At 52.5% G+C, this 24,275-nt stretch overlaps 1 protein-coding gene across 6 annotated transcripts in view; it reads right to left on the reverse strand.

Moving 5' to 3' along the window:
- The window catches only part of Kazn (kazrin, periplakin interacting protein), a 1,072,553-nt gene that overhangs the window by 95,771 nt on the left and 952,507 nt on the right, over positions 1-24,275 (reverse strand). For all 6 annotated transcript variants that reach the window (XM_004850318.4, XM_021262832.2, XM_013074311.3 and 3 more), the window contains one exon: positions 10,324-10,515. In XM_004850318.4, the coding sequence (XP_004850375.1) occupies positions 10,324-10,515 (192 nt within the window). The remainder of the gene's footprint in view (positions 1-10,323; positions 10,516-24,275) is intronic.

The raw sequence follows: 24,275 nt of genomic DNA on the forward strand, positions 1-24,275 counted from the left end.
AGTTCTATGCATAGAGCTCGGTGTGGGCCTGACCTTGGGAGGTATCTGCTCAGGCTGCACAAGACCAAGCAGTGTGTGAATCCCCCATGCCCACCCTTGTCACTGTGGGTCCTGACCAACAATCATCAGAGCAGTGGCCAGAGGTCCTTGTCTGTTGCCTGGGCAGCATTCTGGGTCTGGGCACATGTCACCTGCCACCTGTGTCACAGTCACCTGGGGCCAGAGCTCATGCCCACTGAGCTTGGTTGCTATAATACAAGAGGATACCACCCCACCTCCAAGGCCAATTCTAAAATGACCAGGCCTGGGCTCCTGCCAAATGCTTCTCCCAGGATGAGGGCCAGTGTGGCTTTCATTTTCCTGCCACAGTTGCACGGCCAAGTTACAACCCCATCGTGGCGAGGTTGGCAGGAGGACTCAATAGGGATGGAGGCTGCAGCTCCCAGGAAGACAAGATGGAGTCTTGGCCAGCCCTTTTACAAGGTGGCTGGAGGGCCTGCCTTCTCTTACATGGAGCTCTACTCCCTTCTAATCAGCTGGATCAATGCTTCCCCTTGCTGGGGAGGAGTCGGGGTTAATGAAAAGCAGAGGTTCAAGGTCAGCAGCCTTTGCTTGCACCTAAAACACAGTCTGTGCTGTAGACCTGGGTCTCGAATGAGTTCGCTGAACTGCAAAGGGGAAGGTACAGCCTGGGCAGAGCAGGAAGAAAAGCTGCTGGATCACACAGCTAGAAGACCAGCCCTGCAGCCTTCATCCACGGGGATGACTTCCAGAGCAAAGACGGAATGAACCACCAAGTGCTGGCACCCCAGGGCCTCTGGATGATAGTGGACATGCTCCTGTCTTGCTCCTTCCTCCTTCCTGCTACGATGACCTCAGAGATCCAAAGGGTCAAAAAAGCATCTGTTAAAAGTCTTTGAAGAACAGGGAACAGACTCACAGGGGAGCAAGTATTAGCTCCAAAGTAACTTCTCTCATTCTCATTTTGTAGTTGGGGAAACTGAGTCCATCAAACACCAGCCATCAAACAAGGTTTTGGGAGGATCAGTGGCTCAGGCAACAAGCAGCCAGGACAGTGCCTGAGACATTCCAAGTGCCAAACACATGTGGGCTGCAGGTATTATGACTCAAAAGTGATCCAGGATGTGGTCACACCTCAGTCATCCCAACTACAAAATGGGTATAATTTCCCCTAGCCCCTAACAGAGTGAGGGTCTGGCAAAAGTACCCCAAACAAGTCTGATGTGCGCATGAGTCCTAGAGGTCTGTGTATTTTCAAGCAAAACAAACTTGCAGCTGTTCTCAGGATAAAGGAAGATTTCTATCCTCAAAAACTTTACCACATCACAGGATCTACTAAGAACCAGAAGGAACCTCAAGTGCTGACACAGAAGCAGGGGAGAACCCTGCAGAGAGGACTCGAGCCTAGCAAGGCAGGTGAGAGAGGGGTGTGTGGATGGAAGGGGACAGCACTGGCCTTTCAACTCCCAGGTCAAGGACTCTGAAAAACCCTAGAGAGGAATAAGGACATCACATTGCTCCCTTGGGTACGAAAACAGGTCTGATTTCACTTGTATGTGGAATGTGAAGAAGTTGACTTCATAGATAATTAGAAAGGTGGTTACTGGGGTTTGGGGGGAGCAGGGGCAGGATGATCAACAGGTACAAGAGGGAGAGGTTGATCGATAGGCAATAGTCTGTCTAGTTAGACAGCAGGACCAACTTCCGGTGTTCAACGGCCCAGCAGGGTGAACACGCTTACCAGCCATCCCTTGTGTATTTAAAAAATAACCACAAGAAAGCATTTTGAATGTTTTCACCAAAAAGAAATGATAAAAGTTTCAGGTGATGGATAGGCTAATTACCCTGACTTGCTGATTACACAATGTATACATGGATCAAAACATCACACTGTCTGCTGCCTGCCTTGAAAGTGCAAGGTCCCGAGTTGGACCTCCAGTACCAAAAAACAAAAACAAAAACAAACAAACAAAAAATCACACTGTACCCTTTCAACACGGACAATTACTATGTGTCAATCAAAAATTAAAAACTGGAAAAAAACCCCCCTTTCATCTAAAACCAAAAGGGGCAAAGTCTACTGCAGTATGTAGATTGTCAGTTAAAAGAACCCCGATTCTAGGGCAGGTTCTAAAAAGGATTCTATGCAAAATGATTTCTCCCCAGGTGGAGCCTACACCTGGCCCTGTAGTGCCCCCACTCACAGGATGCTTGGGCTTGGTCACACAGTTTGCTTTGGCCAGTGAAACATCAGCAAATTCGATGCTAGAGATGGCTTTAAAAGCATTTGTGCGATGTAACTGAAGATCTTAAGGATCTTAAATGTGGAAATGAGGTACACAGGTACTCGATGCTATCTTTACAGCTTTTCTATAAAAAGCTACTCTAAAATTAAATGATGATGACTGGTATTTTTAAAAAGTACTTGCACATTAGGACATGTGCCCTTTTTCAGGAATCCAGCCACAGCTTGAAGCAGTGAGGGTTTAGGCTGTGGGAGACCCATGCCTGCTAGCAGCTGCGACAGAAAAGATGCTGGTCAACTGGATCACATCTGGGGCCCAAGACCCCTTCAGGGGGATCTGTTAACAATACTTACAAGCAGTTGACGGTGCATTAGGATCTATAGAGTTACAAGTTCTTTTCTGGAAGCTTGCACTGAGTTCTGAGATCTACCAGCTAAGAGTCCTGCACATTAAGGCTGTGGAACAGAGGGCAGGCTCTGCATGGGTCCCTGCAGCAGCCCGTAGGGCCACTAGGATGGCTCTGGGGACCCAGAAAACAGTGGCAGCTTCATGTGTATGAACCCCTGAAGAGGAACCCATATTTAGCCCAGGGCAGTAAGCAGGTCTTTGATGGAAGGAATGAAACAAAGAACAGAGTGAGGATGTGTGAAGGGAACAGGAAATATCAAGTAGCTTTTCAAACCCACAATGTGCTGCTGCGGGTGTAAGACAAGAAGCGGGCAGCACAGCTGTTCCAGTGTGGGTGACACAGCATTCTATTCCAAAGCACTTGGGCCACCTACTACTGCCCTGGCTGCAGGGCTTGTCACCTCTGCAGGTAGCCAGAGCCTGGGGCACCTGGCCACCTGAAGAACTGGCCCTAAGAACTCCAGTCCTCACTCCACCCACAGGGCTCAGGGTCTACAACTAGAGTACTTGAAAGCAGGAATGTCTGTGCCATGCCGCTCATTCTTAGACCCGTGGCCATGCTGAAAACTCAACACAACACACTATTCAACCAACTCGCATCAAGTATGTCCAAGTTTCTAGGTGCCTCCCTAGGTTCCGCACAGGGCCTGGATGTCTGTGCACCACAGATGGAGAACAGGGCCAGCTCAGGGAGGTGTTCAGTGAAAGCCTGGTGAAAGAGCAAATGAAATAATAAAGTCTGGTTCCTTCCAGGAGGCTGGTCGGCGGTGACTCATTCTGAGGGGTTAAGGTTCTTATTCCTTCTGCTGAGAGGAAACTTGGGGTCTCTGCCCACCTTCTGTTGCTCTAGCAAAGAACCCTGGCCAGGACTTACTGGAGAACAGGGGTTGCTGGGCTCTGGTTCTGGGGCTGGGTGGTCCCAGGCCATGATGCAGCACCTGGTGTGGAGCCTCTAGCTGCACCTTCTTGTGGCAGGGGCACCCCATGGAGAGGGAGCAAGCATGCTTCTCCATCTGGTCTCCTGGCCCCTCCCCATGGGACCCCTAAGGCCACCATGGGTCTCATCTTCCCTTCATCACCCGCAAAGGCACCACATCCAAACGCCCTAACACATGAATCTGGGGATTGAGTCCCTAGCATAATAACCTTGGGGACACATTTAAACCACAGCATGAGGCGCTGCTGCTTTTCCTCCACACTCTGTGCGTGTTTGTGCTGTGTGGCCAAGCTAGGTCACCCCTCTGCGGGTGCTGTTCTCTGGGGGTACCTACCAAGGAGACAGATGACCCCCATATGTGCAAAGTCCTCAGAGAGGCCCACTGAGCCCAGGGAGGAGAGGCTGTCTATTCCTGCTGCCATAAATTACCACAAATACCGTGGCTGAAAGAACACAAACTTACTATGTTGGAGTTCTGAAGATAAGAAGCCCAAGATGGCTGGTGGCCCCTTTCTCTGTCCTCAGAGCCACCAATGGCAGCCTGCATCCTCCTGCTGTCCCTCTGGCCTCGGCCTGTTGTCACCTCTCCTTCTCTGATGACTTCTTTATTTTTATTTTTCCAGTATAGAGATTGAACCCAGGGCCTCTGTCCTGAGCTATATCCTCAGCCCCAAGGGGGCTAGGGTTACAGGTGGGTGCCTCCACTTTTCAGGACCCCTGTGATGGGGTGTATTGGGCCTGCCGGGTAATCCAGGCTAATCTCTCATCTCAAGGGCACCTGACTGGCAACCTGAATTTGCTTCTGCCGGTTGCTCACAGGCTCGGGAACTGAGATGTGAACATTTTGGGGGAGGAGGATGTTTTTCTGCCATACCACAGGCCTTGAGCCCACTGGGCAGGAAGTTGGTCCAAAGCTGTCCTGGGGAAGGACACAGATGGAGTCTAAATGGGACTCAGAGGAAGAGTGGGCTTCAGGGGCCTCAGGGAGAAGGAAGCCCAAAGATAAAGAGGGGCAGACAGGATAGGAAACTGAGGGTACACCTGGGGACCACATGGAACAACCGCGCGTACATCCATGTGCTTCAGGCCAGAGACACGGCTGCACAGGTGGGAGGGGATGGGAAGGGAAAGGGGGGGCAGCCTGAGCACCCACTTCTCACACTGACTCCCTGTGCTCAAGCCTCCATGGTGGCCGAGCTTTAAGCGTCACCATGGTTGTCTGCCAGAGCCCCCAAAGCCCTGCCATCACCCCCAGCACTGCTCTCCTCGCCTCTGCTCCAGCGTTTTCCTGAGGTGGGGACGCACTCTATCCTGGGCAGCACCGCCTGAGAACTGCCGCTCACACCTGGCTATGACTGCGTAACCTTGGCACACTCACTGCCTCTGGGTTGTTATGGAAATAAAACGAGTTAGAGTTCCACAGTGTGTGGCCTAGAAGAAGTGCTCAAAAATGCTCACTGCCACCACCACCACCATTATGGGAAGTGTGAGGAAAATTATCCTCATAAGAAGACTGTGATGTTATTTGCCTTTAAAAAAAAATCCCTGTGTATTATTTTACGGTTGGTGCAAAAGCAATGGTGGGTAAAATGCTGACATCTCAGCAGAATTCATGGAGGCATTAGTAACCACTGTGTCTTTTGCATTATGTCTTCACCATTTTATAAAACCCACAATTTTGTTTCAGAGTCTTTGATGGGGCTGCAGGTGTGGCTGAGTGGTAGAGTGTGTGCTTAGCATATGCAAGATGCTGGGTTCAATTCTTAGCTCTTAAGAAAAAACGGATGTGATTGATGAAATAGTAAAAACGATTAATTTTTTTAGAGCTTGATCCCCTCATTACACATCTCCTAATCAAATGGGAGGTACATTTATGGTCTTCTGCCTACAAAAGGTCAGCAGCTGTCTCTAGGAGAAACAGCTGTGTGTCTGTCTGAGTAGCAAGCTTAACTAACCACTGCTTTTGGAAGCCTACCTGTGCCTGAAGAAATGACTTGCCCAGCAACCTGGTGTCTGAAAGCCAATGAACTATGCTCACAAATGAGCTCCAAGGACCCTTTCTTTACCTGCTGGAAAACAGCTGACAGCATTTGTTGCAAGTGACAGAAGTTGGGCATTCAAGTAAAAAATCTGAATTCTAGCAAACCTGATCTGCCACCAGGACTTTAAAAGCTTCTCTGTACTTTTCTGGTGACCTCGGAGGTGATGTCAACACACGGACTTTATGATACTGCGTGATGAAATATGCTGATCAATGTGTGATGTTTAAAGAATCACACGTGGGTAAACTCTCCATCCAACATGCAAATGGACTCAATGGAGCAGAGTGCAAAGACTTCACTGGCTAAGGTTTTGGATTCCACATTATAATGAGCTTTCAAGAAAATGCCACATAGCGAGTTTTAGCACGGCATTAGAAAAGAATATCCACAATTATGTAATCAGGCAATTAATACACGCCTCTGTTTTCCAACTACATATCTGTGATGCCCAATTTTAAACTAAACAACAAACCACGACAGATTGCGGGAGCAGAGGGGGTGGCAGGCTGCTCTGAGCCAGGCATCAGGCAGTTTTCACAAAAATATTTTTTTAAAAAGCTGCGCTTTACTCAAGTCTTTTTGTTTGAGAAAATAGTTACTTTTCATTCAAAAATAATTTTATCTATGCTGGCATATAATGGTTTTATTATTGTTATTTAAAAAATAAGTTAGTGAAGATTTAGACTTTTCTCAGTTTTAATTTCTAGAAAGGTCAGTAGCAATAGATTTAAACCACAGAGACTAAAACTCTATGGGGTCTTCCATTTCAGAGGCATGTAAACTGTTTTTTGGGCCAAAAAGTTTGAGAAATGCTGCCTTAAGGAAACAAACATGGTTACCTTTATTGTGTTATGTAATGGCAAAAGAGAAAGAGACAGAGAAACAGTGCAAATGACTTAAATGTCCAATAACAGGGAAATGGCTACATAAATTATGGAACCTCCATTTGGTAGAACATTATATAGTCATTAAAATTATGTTTTTGAAGAATTTTTATTGTTGTGGGAAAATGCTCAGCACATTCAACATGCTGTTAGGAGATTAACAAATGAAAGAGGCAAATTTTAATCACCATCATTTCTGTGACGCCATGGTTCACAGGCAAACCATGACACTGAGGAGGCCCAAGCACCCCACAGACACAGGGCCCCTGGCTCCCTGGCTGCAGGCTTGGCCGTGTGCAGGATAGGGCCACCCGGGACCAGGGCCACATTCACACACAGAGACTCAGCTCTTTCCTCACCATTCAGGGCTTCTGTTTCTAAGCTCGGCACCCAAATTCCTCAAGCAAACAGTCCCACGTGCCCGCCTGAAGGAACAAAGGAGGCTTCTGAGCCCCCACTTTCCCCCAACTCCATTCTCTGCACTGCTTTGATGCTGGCACTGCGGGCTGCATTCCAGGTGTCTGCTGGAGCTCCTAATCCTCTCCCATGCTGGAAAATGCAGGTCTCACCCAAACCACAAGGCCAGGGTGGGTGGGTGCAGGGGATCCGCCGCAGTGGAAGCCTTTGGGGGCTCTGCTTTTTCCCATCACAGGGACGGTGGCTGTTAACAAGTGTCACCCAGCATCTGCCGCCTCCTCTGCTTGTGCATTTATCTTCATTCTCTTCATTATGTCATCTAAATCCCTCCTCGTGCCCCAGTCTCCTCCTGCCCACATCTGTCTGCAATTTCCACACCACGTCCTATGCTGGCGAGGAAGCATCTTACGTATGGCTTTGGAGAATGCCAGCAGGATGCTTGGGGTGGCTGGAGGTACCTACTTTGATGCCCTGCAGGGATGCCGCTGCCCTGAGCAGGAATGAGTTCAGGGGGTGTCACAAGTCTGGGCCACCCCTAACCAGGATCAGCAACTGACAGCTCCAAGCAGATCCAAGGAGGCTGCCACATCCCCACCCAGCTGATCATCACTGAGAACTGGGCACGGAGCCAAGCAATTTATATCTCATTTAATCTTCACAGACTATGAAGCTGCTACTATTATTGGCTCCAATTATAAGAAGCACAACTATTATTATCCTCAGCAAAGGAACTATGTGTGGTTCAGGGAGGCTGAGTAATTTATCAAAGGTCACACAGCTAGAAAATGGGAGAGCTGGTACTGGGAGTCCAGGACTGACTCTGGAACCTGCCGTCCCCATGACTGAACTGATGGCCTTGTCTGTCCCGTGCAGGCCAACTCCATTCCCATTGATACCCAGAGGTAAGATGTGCTGTGTCGGGATAGTAGAAAAGCGTCTGACTGCTGCTAATTAGCTCTGTGACCCTGGCCGAGTTACTTAACCTTCCCATTCCTTATTTGGGCATCTTAGTCTGTGACCACTGGTTAGCAGCTCCTAGCAGGACTACAGCAAAAGAGAGATAATGCGTTTAGTGTAAGCATCAAGCTTCCCCAAATTCTTGCTGCCCATATTGTGGGCAGATCAGTAGATGGAATGTCATCTGGCCCAGAGGTGGAAAGAAATGCCTGCCCGGCAGCCATCTCTAATCCACAGATTCCTGTTCTGCAGTTCCACCTGCACGTGGTCAACCACAGGCTGAAAAGAGCACACAAAAATTTCTAGACATAAATAATTCATGAATTTTAAATAACCTTTAGTCCAGTACATTATTATAATTGTCCTGTTTTATTAGTAGTTGTTATTGTTACTCTCTTACTATGCCTAATTTATAAGGTATCTATACACAGCGGAACACACAGGGTAGAGTCTGGCACTATCTGTGGTTTCAGGCATGCACAGACTGCCTTGGGTGTATCTTGAACACAAAAGCAGGGGTGACGTGCACACCAGTGCCTTGAACATTGGAGGGGAAGGAGCACAGTTTAGGGCAGACTACCCTCTTCACACACACAGCCTTGTTCAGTTCCCACTTCCTCCCAGAAGGCACCATTCCTGTCCCATCACTGTGGTCTGGAGAGTTAAATTTGTAGAAGCTGGGATGAGGCCTGAGGAGCTGGGGAGGGACAGGACAAAACCCTGGGCCCAGGAACCTCTTCCTCCCGGGTCCAGAAGACACTGGAATTCTGATCCCAGCTAGGTACAGGGAAGGCAGTTCTGTCCCTGGAATAGGTTCTGGAAAAGGAGGTTGAGACAGTGTTTGGCTACTTCCTGCACCAGTCCGAACTCCACAGGAAGACCAGAGACCTCAGCTATGCAGCCTGGGCTGGCAGCATCTCTCTCGGGAAAGTCCCAGGACTGGGCTCCAGGCTGGGAGGGGAACAGAGGTTGTGAAGCTGAAATTGAAGGGAAGCTCCCAGGGATTCGCCTGGAATGTAGCATGGCTGTGTGAAAGAAAAGCAGGCATACTTGCGAAATGAACTCCTGAGCATGCAGCATCGGCTGGGCCACCACGGCCCACACCTATCTTGGTGACCCACCAGAAGCAAAATCCCAACAGAAGAGGAGGGTCCACCTGCCTTTGGGAGCAACATGGATTGCTGAGAAGAGTCTTTATCAAGCCTGCTAAGGACTCAGGATGGGCTCATCCTGAATGATACTGCCCCCAAGTTCCCGGGGATGGTGAGTGGAGTGCTGTACATGTAATGGCCAGCAACACAGACCACTTCCAGGCAGGGAACCTGACACACTGCAGCAGTGCATTCCCCCTGCGCCCTGCACCAGAGACGCAGTCCCTAGTAGACAGGGACAGCCAGGTAAAAACAGCAGCAAGACAGGGCCTCGGTCAAGCACCTGCCAACAGCAACCTCAGAGCCTGGGCTGGGACTCTCTCCCGGGTCTCTTACAGACCAAGAAGGGCACAGACACCCACCACTCTGAAACGAGCTCTGGGGGGAGTTTAAAAGAGAATCAGATTCTTTAAGCCAGTATTCTGGGGTCTCTTATAAGAGGATGATATCAAACCTAATAAACCGGCTTTGGCATCACGAATGAAGTCATTGTAAATGGTAAGTGGAAAGCAGATTGCAGTTTCATTGCTTTTTTTTTTTTTCTTTTTTTCTTCAGGAGAAGCAAGGACATTCAGAGGCTCACGAGAACCAATAAAGACCTCAAAGGCTCTTTTCTTCCCAGATGGTTCATGCCTAAGTTCTCCAAGCACAGTGCCAGTTGAAGGGTTAGACAATGGCTTCTGGCCCTTCTCAAACAACCCCAGACCTTCCCTGAACCCCAGAGTGTGAGTGGGGAGACAGGGAGAGACAGCCACAAGAGCTGTGGGGTCCCGAGCAGCAATCCCACGGCCCACTGGCTTCCTCCCTTGCTAAAGCAATTTCTGGACACAAAGTGGTCAAGGGTCTGTGGCCCATCTTGTTGAGAGGTCATCTGGACACCCGAAACACATCATCTTCCAACTCTGCCCCAGCGGGAAGCTGTGAAGGACCAAGCAATGTGGCCCACCTGTTCCCAGAGGGCTCACTATGTGCCAGAGAGCAGTGTGCAACACGAACACTTCTCTGGCACAGAAACCAGCCTGTACACACTATGCCACGAGGAGAGGCACCAAGAGTGCAGGGGACAGGCACCCAGCCACTACAGGAGCACCCTGGGCCACAAAGATGCCCACTCACCATTCACACTGGAGGGAAGCGGACACGAGCAGCCATGAAGAACATGCGTGGTCCAGGTCCACAACCACCCTGAGAAAGGCAGGATCCCCCCAAAGCAGAGCCAAGCATGGTGGGTGCCCTTGCAGGAGCACGCTCATCACTCACCCTGCAAGGCCTCTTTGGCTCTGGCCAGCTCCTGCTCCTTCTGCGCCAGCTGCACCCTGAGTTCGGTGGCTGAGAGGACCTCGGAGGCCTTGCCGCCCTGAGACTCCTCCAGGTCCTTGGCCAGCATCTCCTTCATCTGCCGGAGAAGGTGCACTTCCTCCTGGAGCCGGGACACCTCTTCTCGCAGGAGCACTAGGGGAGAAGGGCACAGGGTTAGAGGATGCTGCTTGCCAGTTTGACCTGGGGACAGCTTCCAGGAGCTGGCCTTGTCACTGCAGGCCAGTAGCATGCCGGGTTATGCTTTATGTGCACCATCTCATTTGCTGCCTGAAAGCTGAGTCAAGTACAGTCACATGTGTTTCCAGACTAGGATGCTGAATGTTGAGACTTGGGAGAGATTTGGCAATGGCAGGAGGTCCCACAGCCAGGAAGAGGCAGATCTGAATGGGGCCTGGTTGACTCCAGAGGTCCAGGTCCACAGGGCAATGGTGCTGTGAGAAATATTCGTCACGGAGCACACAGCCCCTGGGGCTTCCTAGCTCGCTGCCCTGCCTGAGATGGGTGTGGCACCATGGCAGAGGCACTTTATCTGGCCCTGCATCCAGCAGGTCCCCAGGGATGAGCCCAAGGAGGGCATGGTGGCCTCTCTGGCCCTGGGGTGAGCCCCAGACAGGCCCCATGCACCAGGGACACTGACAGACCCTGCACATTGAGGGGTCCATTCAAGTGCCTCAGCTGAACTGCAAGACCAGAGGTCTGCTTTAGGGCCTGCCCTGCCCTCGTGCTAGGCCAGCCCTGGTGGGCACCTATGCTCCAGACCCAGAGCAAGTGTCCAGAAGTCAGGAGGGACACCCAGGCCGCCTGGAAGTGGCACGAGCAAAATGCGCATATGGGCTGCATGTGTTTGGAGCACTAGGCCCCCTTTGAGGGAAGGGAAAGGGAACAGCATGGACAAAGGCTAGGAGGCTGGAAAACAGAGGCCCCTGAGCCACCAGCACCTGGGGATGCAGTGAGAAGGAGGAAGAGGGTGGCCGGAGGGGTCAGATTATAAAAGCTCTGGCTTGTCATTTCCAGCAGGACTCAGGGCTGTGGAATTTTCTACCCTACATCAATACTTTCCCATCCTGCTAGGATGTTCCTCTGCTCCCACTCACTGTCACCAAGAGTCTGTTCATAATAAAGCGTGAATGACTGCTAACGCGTGTCCATGTATACACCATTACCATGCAGGCACAAGACAAGTATGATTTTTCATTTTTGTTTGCTTAATTTTGTTTAGGGGACTGACTTCTAGGCTTCCTCAAACCACCCAAGGAAGTGACCATGGTCATTTACTACCATCTATGGAGAAGGCAGCGATCCAGGGCTGGTCAGGGTCATCTCATGACCCTGCATGTGTCCAGTGTCATTTCTCTGGGTATTGGTTATCATACGTGCCGTATAAGTGCTGCATACTTAGGTTGCCAGATGTGACAAAACAAAACAAACAACCAAGCCCTGGATGCATAGTGAAACATGAACTTCAGATAAACAAGATCATTTTTAGCTGGTGTGTTTTTCAATCGGTGCATGAAACATATTTAGGTTGGAAACGATGTACATTTATCTGAATTCCAATTTAACTGGGGATCTTGCGTTTCATTTCAGCAATCTCACTCCCACCCCATGGGGATGGTGGCACAGGGCCACTGGGTGGTCAAGTGGGTGCCTTTGCCGGAGCACCCTGGAGGCCAGGAACAGCATCCGGCAGTGTCCTTGTGTCCAGTGGAGAGCCAGACTGAGCTGAGGCCAGGGCCAGGGCCCTTCCAGGCATTCGAGCGCCTTCCCAACAGCATCTCTGAACTGAGGCCCCACCCCTCCCACAGGCTCTGAACAATCACCTGGGAGTGAGAGCAGTGGGACACAGGTGTGGCACCTGCAACAGTGGGGCCTTAGGAGACCAGGCTGGAAAAACAACTCTGAGGAAAGCAGAGCAGAGGCTTACTGCTTACCCAGTGCACCTGCCCCAGGTGGGTGTGGAAGTCAGGTGTCGTAGGTGAACAGGTACAGCAGGCCTAAGCCAGACCAGAGCCCTGGGTGCCATGGTGAGCCTGTCCCCTCCCAGCCTCACCTGTGAAATGAGGGAGACCAGAACAAGGAAGACAGGTGTAGGGACTGAGGGTGGGGCTTGGTGGGCATCACTTGCTTAGTGTGTACCAGGCGCCCCCAAAATCTCAAAAGACGCAAGTGTAAGGTGTGGAAATGTGCTTAGCACACTCACGCTATGTGGGCACCAGTAATATGCACCACAGCTTGCCCTCCCCTCAGTACAAACCACTTTCTCAGAAACAACAAAATGACTTGGAAGGCTTGGTTTCTGTCTCAGAGGGCCACTGCCTTGCTATGTGAGGGTGGAAAAGTCACCATCCCTTGGTGGGTCTTCCTATCACCAGTGCTCAGAGGGCTCGGGCTCTGGTTGGCAGCTGCACTGTGCACCGTGGTGGCCGTCTACAGGTAATCAGTGCACTCACAGGGCTGCAGCCACCCTGCATGAAGTCTTCGTGGTCGGTGTGGCCCACGTAACACGAGACGGAGAAAGAAGAAAGGGCATTTATTAGACACTGGTGAACATGGGCTTTGAGGGCAGGAGAGCTGCAGAGGAAGGAGCTGCCCTCTCCAGAGCAACCGACCTGGCCTGTGCCCAAGGACAGAAGCACCAAGAGTGATTGTGTACCTTTCCGCCGACGCTGGGCAACCACAGCACACTAGGACACAGGGTGGGGCAGGAAGGGGTGGAAAAGCAGGCCAAAAAAGCCCCCGACTCAGCAGAGTGCTCCGGTGGTGGGGGAAGTCATAATCGCAGTCACCAATCGAGCTGTCTCAGGGCAACCTGTCCAGCAGGCAGGCCAGGGTGGGGCCCCCAGTAGCCTCTTCCCCAAGGGCAAGGGGATGGTGGAGAGTGCCCACTCCGAGGACCAGTCATACTCGGTAGCAAAAGGGGCTGGGAAAGACTGCCCTTCTGTAGCCCATCTTTTTTAGTCTGTTAAAGCCGAGTCTTGCTTTCAAAAGCATGACTTCCCAGCCTCCCTTGGAGTTGGGTTACCCATGTGACCCAGTTCTGCCCAATGAGGTATTGATAAAGTCCCTGAGGAAGACCACCCTTTAAGAAAAAATGGCTTTGCGCTGTCATCCCCTTTTATCTTGAAAAGTGGACTTATTGCCTGGAACAGCAGCAGCCACCTAGTAACATGGAGGCAATCTGTAAGACCTCTAAGGTTCTCAGTGAGTTACAGGAGTGTAAGTCCAGCCTCCCCAAACCAAGGTCTAAATAATAGTATAATTATTATATGTTATAATAACAATTCTGCCTTTGCTAATACTTCCTGAGCTCACACTATGTATTCCACTCTCTTACATGTCTTCATTCAATTAATTCTCAAAATAACCCTAAGAAGTTGGTCCCACAATTATTGTTGTATCCCACCTTTACACATGGGAAGTTTGAGGTACAGGAGTTAAATGACTGGACCAAGGTCACACAATAAAAAGCAGAGCCAGAGCTGGGCATGGTGGTACACGCCTATAATCTCAGCTACTCAGGAGGCTGAGGCAGGAGAATCTCAAGTTCCAGGTTAGCCTGGGCAACTTAATGAGATTCTGTCTCAAAATAAAAAGTGCTAGGGATGTAGCTCAGTGGTAAAACACTTTTCTAGCAAGTGGAAGGCCTGGGTTCAATCCCCAGTACTGTTAAAAAAAAACCCCAAAAAAAAACAGAGCCAGAGTTTGAACTCTGGGTGGTCCAGCCCCCTCATGCTGGTCTCCATTCCCACACTGCACAGTCACAGCAGTGTCACTGTGCAGTGCAGTGCATAGCCGGATCTCCTTGCCTGACAGAGCCAGTCCTCGGTGATGTGGGGGTTTCCTGAGCCAGCAGAGCTGAGTCCCAGCCAGGGCTGGTTTGGTGGATGTGGGTGGGAGGAGCCCCCAGCTGTGCTCCCAGGTAGGTGGGGCCCTGGTCTCCCGCCCTGCCCCAGGCCCCGGGTCCTTGCAGCTCTATGATCTGACAGGCAGGGACTGTGCTCTGCCCCTGGACATGGGCTCACAGTTTCCAGGCTCAGTGCAGGCTCTGGCCAGGTGAGCGACAGGTAGGGCAGCCAGTCTGGAGTGCACCAGTGGGGTGTGGGCCCAGCTCCCCCAGTTGCCAGCTGTCTGACCTGTGCACCTCCGGCCTCTTAGCTGAAAACGAAGCCGAGCCAGTCCCTCCAGCCTGCAGTAAACTATTAAACAAAGCAGTCATCTAAATGGAAATAATCTCGAAGGCTGAAGGTTCCAAATGGGGTCACGGGTAGCTCACCAGGGTCATTATGATGATGGACAGCCTCTACCTTCCTCCAAGGGCTGGTACGGCCTCCATAACCCAAGGTGGCCATGACCTCAATCACCACAGGTCCCGGAGCTGGGGGCGTCTCCAGCCCACAGGGCTGTGGTAGGGGGCATGGCGCAAAGCCTGAGTCATCAAGTCTGGTGGGGAGGAGAGAGCAGGGGGCTGAGTGGAGGCGAGGTCCTGAGTCTAGGCTGGGAATGACCGTCCCCAGCTGCCTATTGTGGGTGGACACCTCAGTAAACAGCCAAGATGCAGCTGCCAAAACTCCCCAATCCCAGACCGTAGACTTAGACCTCCGCCTTCACTACGTGTAAATTACACCTCGAGGAAAACAAAATCTAAACAGAGCAGTGAAATAGTTCACATTTTCCATTAAAAACTCATTTTTACAGCCTTCCCCCACTAAAACAAATCCAGGGACAGGGCCAGCCTGCCCACATTCCCTGCAGGCTCTTGGAGGGCACTTTGGTCTGAGCCCTGCTGACCTTGACCTTGGTGGCTCCGTGGACTGACCCCTGGCCTCTGACAGTGACACACGGAGGTGTTGCACGTCCAAGAGACACCGGGGTGGTCACCTGAGCTAGCCACACCTGTGGGAATAAATCGAATGCCCAGAGAACTGTCCCACATGCAACACAGCCAGGAGAGGTCACTTCTGGCTGCCACAGCCCACCACTGTCCCCTGTTACTACCTCAGAGACCACAGCTGCTGCCCTTTCCAAGCACCTGGTGGCCACGAGCTGGGTGACAGGCTTCGTCTTGCCGAGTCCCCACACTGACCCTGAGTAGGGCTGTAGGATCCCACCTGACACCCGAGACACTGGTGTGCCACAGCTCCAAGCTGCCCACTCAGACCGGTGCCCCCCACCCCACCCCGCAGCTGGCCTTGGTCCTACTGGGCTTGAGCCAATGCCGTCCAAGTGGTGGTCTTTGTACACCAGAGTGATGCTAGTTTTAAAGACACTAAAGAATATGCGGCTGCTCTTCGAGGGACAAAGTCTCAAGACGGACTCTTATGGGACAGGACCCCCAGGCTCCTCAGACTAAGCACTAACAGGACCAAAGTTACAATGCAACCAGTGATACCTGAACACAGGACAGATGGGGAGTCCTGAAAATAATCAGAGAAAGTCACTGACAGCACCACCACCCACCACCCACGGCAGGGCTGGGGGTCTTTGCCAATGGGTGAGGACACCCTGTTCTCCTATCTTCTCCAGGGGCAGCAAGTGGCAGGGAGCAGGAGCATCTCGGCTGTCCCCAAACATTCCTTCTGTTTCTGAAGACATCCACAGCCTTCGCCCAGGGGACAGCACTGACACTACCTGGGTTCCTTGTGCACAATGAGGCAGGTATATTAATTCTTAATCCTCACAAGATCCCCAGGGACGTCCAATCTTGCAAACAAACCGAGGTGCTGAGTGACCCTGAAGTTAAACCCTGGCGGCTGTAACCACAGCCACTCCTGCGGGGTCAGCTGCCAGATGTCCCCAGGGCAGACGAAGCCACATGCTCACTACCACAGCCAGAGAGCCTGCAAAGACCTCTAGAAAGGCACCGCTGTTTGGATCCTTTCCAGACACCGAAGGGGGGCTGGAGTCCGAGGGCTGGACTGCAGCTGCCCCAGGAAACACAGGGAGCCTCCTGAATCCACAGCACACGTGTGTTGGGACAGAAAGCTAGGGTCTGTAGTCTGAGAAAAGCCAGCCCCAAGGCACACTGTGCAGGTGGCCACCCTGGGCCTGTGGGGTGGCTGGGCCCGGCCTTGGCCTTGATTCCCTCTGCCAGCTCTTCCCCTCCCCTCCTGCCTGGTCCCTGTGTGAGGAGCTGTCCCTATACCCCAGGCTGGCTCTCCGGTCCCCCCAAGGCCCTGCCTGTGGAGACAGGCCCTCAAGGCCAGAAACAGGTCCCAGCAGCAGGCAGGTGAGAACTGGGGCTATGGCTTGCAGATTTCTGTGTTCTCTGAGTCTTTGTCACACGACCAGACACTCACAGCTTTGAGAGTGACAGAAAGCAATACACAATCCCCACACAGGAGGGGCCTCTCAAAAAGCACGCACCTGCCCCAAACAGTGTCCCACCCAAGGTCGCTCCAGGCCCTGTGGTCATTCTTGCCTCAGGTCTGGTAGCCTGGGCACTTCAGGGATCTCACTAATGAAGCTTTCATTTCTTTCTCACATTTCACATCTTTGTTTTTGCTTTGGGCTTTGTTTAATCCTTTTCCCTGCAGAGGCTGCTGGGTGCAGCTGCTGGGCCTGTGACGAGTCTTTTGGCCAGATCCTCCTTGGGGCCCTCCTTCTAGGCTAAGCTTCCCCATCCAGCTGCCTAGGGGAGCTGTGCCCAGCCTGGTCCCTGTCTTGAAAAGAGGACCCTCAGAGGCTAGAGGCAGAGATATGCACTCAAACCCAAGAAGTGGAGGAATCTAAAATCTTCCTCAAGCATCCTGGACCCCAGAATGGGTGCCAAGTGTGGGGACTGCTGGAGGCCTGGGCATCACCGCCATGGCCACAGCTGCACAAATCTGCAGCAGGTGATTTTAGCACCAGGAGGCACGTGACCCTCCAAATACATCATCTGGTTGGGGCAGGAGAGGCAGTCCCCTGCCTGCCACCAGGGTGGCTGAGTCCTTGATGAACAGCCACAGCAATGGCTGCTCAATCCCAAAGCTGGGCCGGGTCCCTTGGTGGCTTTGAGGGGTCTGCTCCTGTCTGCTTGTTCAGGCAGGAGGTGGGGAGCAGAAGGGCCAGCTACCTCTTCCAACAGTCAATGGGGATTAGAAGCAGCGAGCCAAAGCTGAGTCAAGGCAAGTCTGGGAGGCTGGCAGGCTGTCTTGGACAGCCAACGGGACCAAGTGTCACAGCACACTTGTCAAGCTGAACCACAAAGCCACCACTTCCTCTGAGAGGCTACTCACCTGCCTTTTTCATCCAAAGTTTCTCATCATCCACCTGACCTCGGCTTGGGCACCAGATGCATCTGTCAAGCTGACATCTATGCCCCCTTCTTTTTGATAGGACATTTCCATTTTCCTTGGGGATCTCCTCCCCCATCAACATCTGTATTTCAGTAACGGAAATGTGACTCAGTCTGACCGATTAGAGCACCAAATCACTCTGACCACTGTGATTGGTTCAAGAGAAAGCACATGACTTAAGCCAGTCCAATCAGAGCTAATCTTTGGACCAGACCCAGGTGTTCTCTTCACTGGGGGCCTCAAACTAAGAGTATGGGGCATGGGGCTGTGGGCAGTCATCTTGCCACTATGACAGCAGTGAGCACCAACTGCTGCCTGTATCTCAATTCCAGCTTCTCTCTGGCTGCAGTGACCAGTCCATCTCTTCCCTCAGCCTAAACCCTGGGTGGCACAAATCTTTTAGGTTCTGCTTTTAAGCTGTTTCCAGACTATTCCTGCCCAAACCGGCCTCTTTCCTCTTTTCTCATTTGCAAGGTCTTTGAGCCCCATAGTTGCTGGGGACCAGCTGAGGGTCCTAGCCTGGTTTGGCTGCTCACTATGTGCCTGGGACTGAGCCTGGGCTGCTGTTATCTCCCACCAAATGCATGGAGAAGAGCTAATGCTCTGTCCTCCTTGCAGAGATGGAGGCCGTGACAGGTAGGCTGGCCATTCAAGGTCAGAGGGTCCAGGGTCCCCTGGTCCAGGGGGCAGAGCTGAACCCCAACTCAGAGGTCAGTCTGATTCCAAAGCTCATGTGCATAAATAAACCAGGACCAGGCTCCCAGCCTGCCATACCAGGTGGCGCATCTTTCCCCAATGAAATGCCAGGACAAAGAATTTGATAATAGAGAGAGACATGGGGCTTTCTTTGAGCTTCTGATGATACATCAGCCAGGTGGGCCAGCCTTGCCTCTGGCAGTGATCTCCCTTCCTCAAGGGTGGGCTCATAAGGGAGGTATCCACAGAGGGACAGCGGCCACCGTGGGACTGCCAACTTCCTTTCCCACCCTACCACGCACAACCTTCACTCTCAGCCTTCCCCTCTCTTCTCCACCCTCTGGGAAGAAGAAAATGACCAAATACACAAAAACCTTCAGAAGGTTAAACATGGGTTACACCCACAAGTGGTGACACAGCCCTTCCTTCCATGCTCTGAGTGTGAAGCTCCTCGAAAACAGGGAGGAGCCCTTGAACAAAGCCTCACAGCTGCCCTCACTTGCTCCCAACACCCCGACCCGGGTCTGTTTCCTCCTACATCCAGTGAACCCACAAAATGCTGGAAGCCGCCTGGCCTACTTGCTGGAGAGTGGTCTGCCTGAGGAGCAACCTTTCCAAGAAGACAAGGGGAAAGAACCAGATGCCCGTGTGCTGACAGCCAAACTGTGTCCATACCCTAGAAACATGCTTAGATTGAGCCAGTTGCAGCCATCAGCTGGGGGTAAATGCCTCAGCATGCAGAAGGCAGCTCCAGGCCCACAGATGCCAACAATTATGCAGAGAAGAGGGTGGCCAGGGCCAGCTGATGCTGTCCTAGACATTGCTGTCACACTGAGGTGTGAGGCTGAAGTTCTGCATCTGCAGACCTGTACAGCAAGTGGATTGGGGCTTTCCAAGGAATTCAAACCAAGTCCAGACTGGTCTAAACAAATGGTGGAGTGGAGGGCTTACTGCCTCAAAAGTGGCAGGGAACCAGGGCTTCCTGCCATCATGTGACCTCTGTTCCTCCACATCATCTTCTGTGCAGCAGGTACAGGCAGGGTTCTGAAACCAGCCCCCTGATTCAAATCCTGGCTCTATCCTTCCGTGGCTGGGTGACTCTGGCAGGAGAATAGAGATAACATCTCTGCCTCCCAGGGTGCTGTGACATCCAGAGAGGGGCGTGGCTGGGCTGCTGTGCTCTGTGGATGAAGCCAGCTGTGGTTCCACCTAAGCCCGCCTGACCCCACGGACCTGCCGCTCGGGGAAGAGGGGGCACATCTTTCGCTGCAGTTGCCCAAGTCCTCCCAAACTGCAGCAAACACTGCCCCAAGGCGGGGGCTCAGCAGAGCTGTAGGGTACCCACAAATCCATATAGCTCACTTCTCATTTTCCTCCAGCCCTGCGGAGCAGCTGCTCCAGGAAGACGTAAAATATGCTCTGCATACTTTAAATGTTTCGCTTATGAAAACTGGCAGGGCCGCCTTTCTAAATTGTTTAGCAATAAAGTCACTAACAAGCTCGGTTCAAGCTTCTCACTCTGGGCTGGACAGGGTGGGAGGGCAGTGGAGGGGCTGCCCGCCTGAGCTTCCAGAAGGCGCCATCTGGGGTTTTTCAGAGGGGCACCGGTGTCCTGATGTGAAATTGGATCCTCTCTGGAAGCCAAGCCCCAAGCCAGTTGGGGCAGAAGGGAGGGCGCTTCCGGCCTGGGCCTTTTTCCCACACTCCAGGGTGCCCTGTTTTGCAGCCAATCGAGTTAATTGAAAAATTACCTTGGGCTGAGAAAGAGCAGGCCTGGGAGGTGGACTGGCTCCAGGGCCTGGGGACTTTAGCAATTTAGAGCAGGATGAGACACCCCGGCCTGGGCTCAGGACCCCCTGGACAATCCCTCAATTGTCCAGCAAGGAAACTGAGGCACACACTTAGAGAGTCCTGGAACTGTTTTCACTGTCCCTGCAATGCTTCTTCCCAGGATGTTATTCTGCAATGTGCCACCCCAGTCCCAAATCCTGACAGATGTAACTGGAAAGGAAGCCCTGGGCGTAGGCCAGTGAGCAAGGTGGGCAAGAGGCCCAAGGTGACACTTCCTGGACAGAGGGCTCTGCTACCGGATGACACAAGGTAATGCTTTCAACCTCCATTTCAAAGCACTGTCACTCCTGTTATGTTTACTCCTAGCCCAGTGGTAGGTTTCAGTGTCCTCTTTAAAGAGCAGTCAACCCATGGCCCAAGGAACAGCTCGGTGACTCAGCCAGGTGACACAGGAAGTCTGGGGCAGAGCAGGGACCAAGCCCAGTGCCTTGCCTGCCACCCCCTGTGGCCCATCCTCCCATCACGCAGACCTGTGGGCAGCCTGACCTCCTAGGACCCTGGTCTGTCTGAATGGCTGGGGAGACCCCAATTCCAGAGTGGTCTGGCCATCTCCCGAGGCCTCGGCAGTCTGGCTTCTGAGAGCTTCAAAGTGGGAAGCCAACTGGGCCCCCAACAACAGTGCCACAAAGCCACAACCTTCAGGATGAGAAGTGAAAAAAGGCGACCAGAAAACACCCCAATCACAGGGGCAGTGTGGGCCATGAAGCAGCCATACAATCGAGACACAGAAAAATGTGGGGGTTCAAGGCAGGGAGAGGAAGCCGGGTGAGGAGGGCAGTACTTCCTACCCTCCCCCCCAGACGGTGACCCCAATGAAGAGCTGTGTGTGTCACTTCTGGTTCCAGGCACTTCCCTGAGTCAGTGCTAAGAAGTGGGACGAACAGAGGGACCTTAAGCAAGTCACCTTCCCTCTTGGTGCCTCAGTTGCCTCATCTGTAAATGGGGGTTAAGAGCACCTTTCTTACAGGGTTGTCACGAGGTTTGAATAAACGAACATTCCCAGGCATAGTGGCGCACACCTGTAATCCTAGTACTCAGGAGGCTGAAGTAGGAGGATCACAAGTTTAAGGCCAGCTTAGGCTACAGAGTGAGTTCGAGGCCAGCATGAACTGCATAGTGAGACCCTGTCTCAACAAACAAACAACAAGAAAAATGAATGAACATTCTGGCACATGGGATATGGCACATATATACATATGCACAGTATGGTTATTTTCCCTCCAGCTCCTCCCTTGAAAGCCACTGTCTTTTGGTTCTAAGACCAGCTCCTGCCTGGAAGCACTCTCCCCAGGTCCTCCCTCAAGGGGCTTCTGGAATCTTCTGTCCAGGCCCACACATACAGCATTCAGAGTGGGGCTCCCAGCAGCCGATTCCAACCCCAAGCCCAGGAATCCCCCTGGCTTTCTCGGCCTGACCCCCAGCTCCCTCCAGTTTATGGACTGAGAAGGGCTGGAATGTGACTTCCACTGGACTGAGAGCGAAGCGGCTGTTGCTGGCATCCCCACCAAACATCTCCCTGTCCGTCTGCCCCCTCCCCCCAATCCAAAGGTCAGATGCTGCTTCCAGGCTGTGGCTGCCTCCTAGGAGAGCAGAGGAGAAAACTATTCGAAAAATGTAACTGGAAAGAACCCGTGGCTCTGCCCCCCACCCCCCCTGCTCTCACCCAGCTCAGCAGAACACAAGACCCCGCCCAGCACTCTGGTCACAGAAGAGGCAAGACAAAGAGGTGGTCCACAACCTTCCTGCCAGTGCAGACAGGTGAATACCTTGTCCGGAACAGCATCCTTCAGGGTCCCCTGGAGTGGGGGTGGCATGAGCCAGGTACTCTGTGCCCAGCCCCCCGGGGGGGGGCAGCTCCAACCTGTGCTCCAAGGAGTGACAGCAGTCAAGGCGCAAGCCCAGAGGCAAAAAGGGGACCCGGTGGCCTGGCCAGGGGCACCCTGGAAAGCCCACGTCAACAGGGGGAAGTGACAGTGGATTGAGCGCAAGTTCTAAGGCAGGCTGCTGCAGGGTCCAGCTTGAATAAAAGGGAGCTTGGCCAAACAGTGGCAGATCAGGCAACTGAAGAAGTAAACGGCCTAGGAAGGGGTAGGTATTCACACTATATCTGATCGAAGACCACAAAAAGCCCTGTATGGGTGAGCGTGTTGTCCGTCTCCCTGGCACTATAAGCAGATTGCCCCGCAGGGCAGCGAGGTCACAAACTCCAGTGCTGGACAGCCTGCTGCAGCAGACCACACAAAGAAACCCATGAAAGCTCTGGTATTCTCCACCCCAACGCCTGGAAAGATGAAGCCAGGAGGAAGCCAGGTGCTCCGTAGGGAGAGCAGGCAACGTGGATTTCAGCAAAGACCACAGGCAAGAGTTTTCAGCTAAGATCTGTCCAGCCCTTGTGAAAATTAACCCAAGAAACCCTCCCTGTTACTGCTCTCTGGAGAAAGCTATAAAGTCCTTCTAAATTAGCATTTTCTCTACCTGCACACCTGCAAAAAGTGAATTTTGCTGAAGTAGCCAATAAGAACCCAGACCCTCCAATCCAGACAGGCTGGGCTAGAAGGCCAGCAGCTGATTCAAGTCCTGCATCCCCAGGCAGGGAAACCTGATCTTGTGTTCAGCTGGTGGGCGTGAATGCATTGTTTTCCCTCCACCGCCCCCTCCTCTTTTTGTCATCTCTTGGCCACAGGCAGATGTTGACCAGACACTCTTGCCAAGAGGCCAGCGCTGTTTCCTTTGGGCTGTGTCCACAAACGGAGCAGGAGGATGAAAGTCTTGGGGTTCCTTTGGACCTATGGGCTATAGCGGGGGGGCAGTGCAGATGCTACAGAAAAGGGGAGCAAAAGCATCTCATGCAGCTCAAGCTATAGCCCTGGCCCACCCACCCTAAGGACGCCCCACAATCCTGCCCATCTGCCTCTCTCTAGCCTGCTTCCAGGGCATCCCCTGCTGAGTCCTCTTAAACAAACACCAAGAGAGCCTGGAACACTCTCCCCTTGGATGTGCAAAAGAAGACACCTCCAGCAACTCTGCTTTCCCCGCACAAAGGGGTCCAAGTAGGGGCCAGAGATCCAAGGCTGGTCATGTTGGGCGGACCAAGAAAGGATGGACGTCTTGTCCTCCACCCACCCAGTGCCAACTACTCTGCCTGGCTGGGAGGAAAGCAGCCTCAATAACAGGGAGCTGGCCTGGAGTGGTGGCGCAGGCCTCAAATCCTAGTGGTCGGGAGGGTGACGCAGGAGGATTGCTACTAGTTTGAGGCCAGCTTGGGCTACAACAGTGAGTTCATGGCCAGCCTGGAGTACATAGTGAGAATCTATCTCCAAAAATAAAACCAGAATTTAAAGAAGGAAAGCTAGCCTAGGATGGAGTCTGGGTCTATGTGCATAGTGACTATCTTCTGATAGCAGAGGAGTTACTATTTCCAGGAAAGGGATTTCAGATAAGGTGCTCAATGGCGGTTCACTGACCCAAGGGTGACTGCCCCTGTGGATGGACTTTTGGCTCAATATAAGAAGTGAACACTTCAATCACTTGCCTGGAGAGTAAGTGCATTTCCCACCCTTGAGAGCAAGCAAGTTCAGAAGGCAGAACTGCACTGCGCGTCACAAGTTGATCTGCTTTCCTCGCCCCCGACTGCCCATGCTGTCTGCTCTCCCACAGTCCCAGAAGCACCTCCCACACCAGATCCTCGGTCTCCCTTGGAGGGAGCAGTCAGCACTCCCCAGAGACGCCCAGCTCCTGCCGAAGGAAGGCAGATCTGACTCCTGACCAGTCAGGAGTGGCCAAGCACACGTGGCCATGGGGACAGAGGCGGGTGGCAGGCTCAGGCTGGTCACTGAGCCCAGGAAACCATGCAGTAAGGAGAGAGGGTGCCGAGGCCTGGGTCCTCATGCTGCACAGTGGGTCAGCCTCAGTGGGGTGGGGGCAGGGTGATCAAAATGCAGATCCTCAGGCCCCATTGCAGAGAATTTTGATGGCCCAGGTCCGGCATAGGGTCCAGGAAACAAAATGTGCAAATAACAAGTTGCCAGAGATTCAGACCCAGGCTGGGTCCAGGGGCCATGCATGGTG

This window comes from Heterocephalus glaber, unplaced genomic scaffold (assembly GCF_053883595.1).
Source record: "Heterocephalus glaber isolate CG9 unplaced genomic scaffold, H.glaber_assembly_v1.0 deba00001452, whole genome shotgun sequence".
NCBI classification, from domain to species: Eukaryota; Metazoa; Chordata; class Mammalia; order Rodentia; family Bathyergidae; genus Heterocephalus; species Heterocephalus glaber.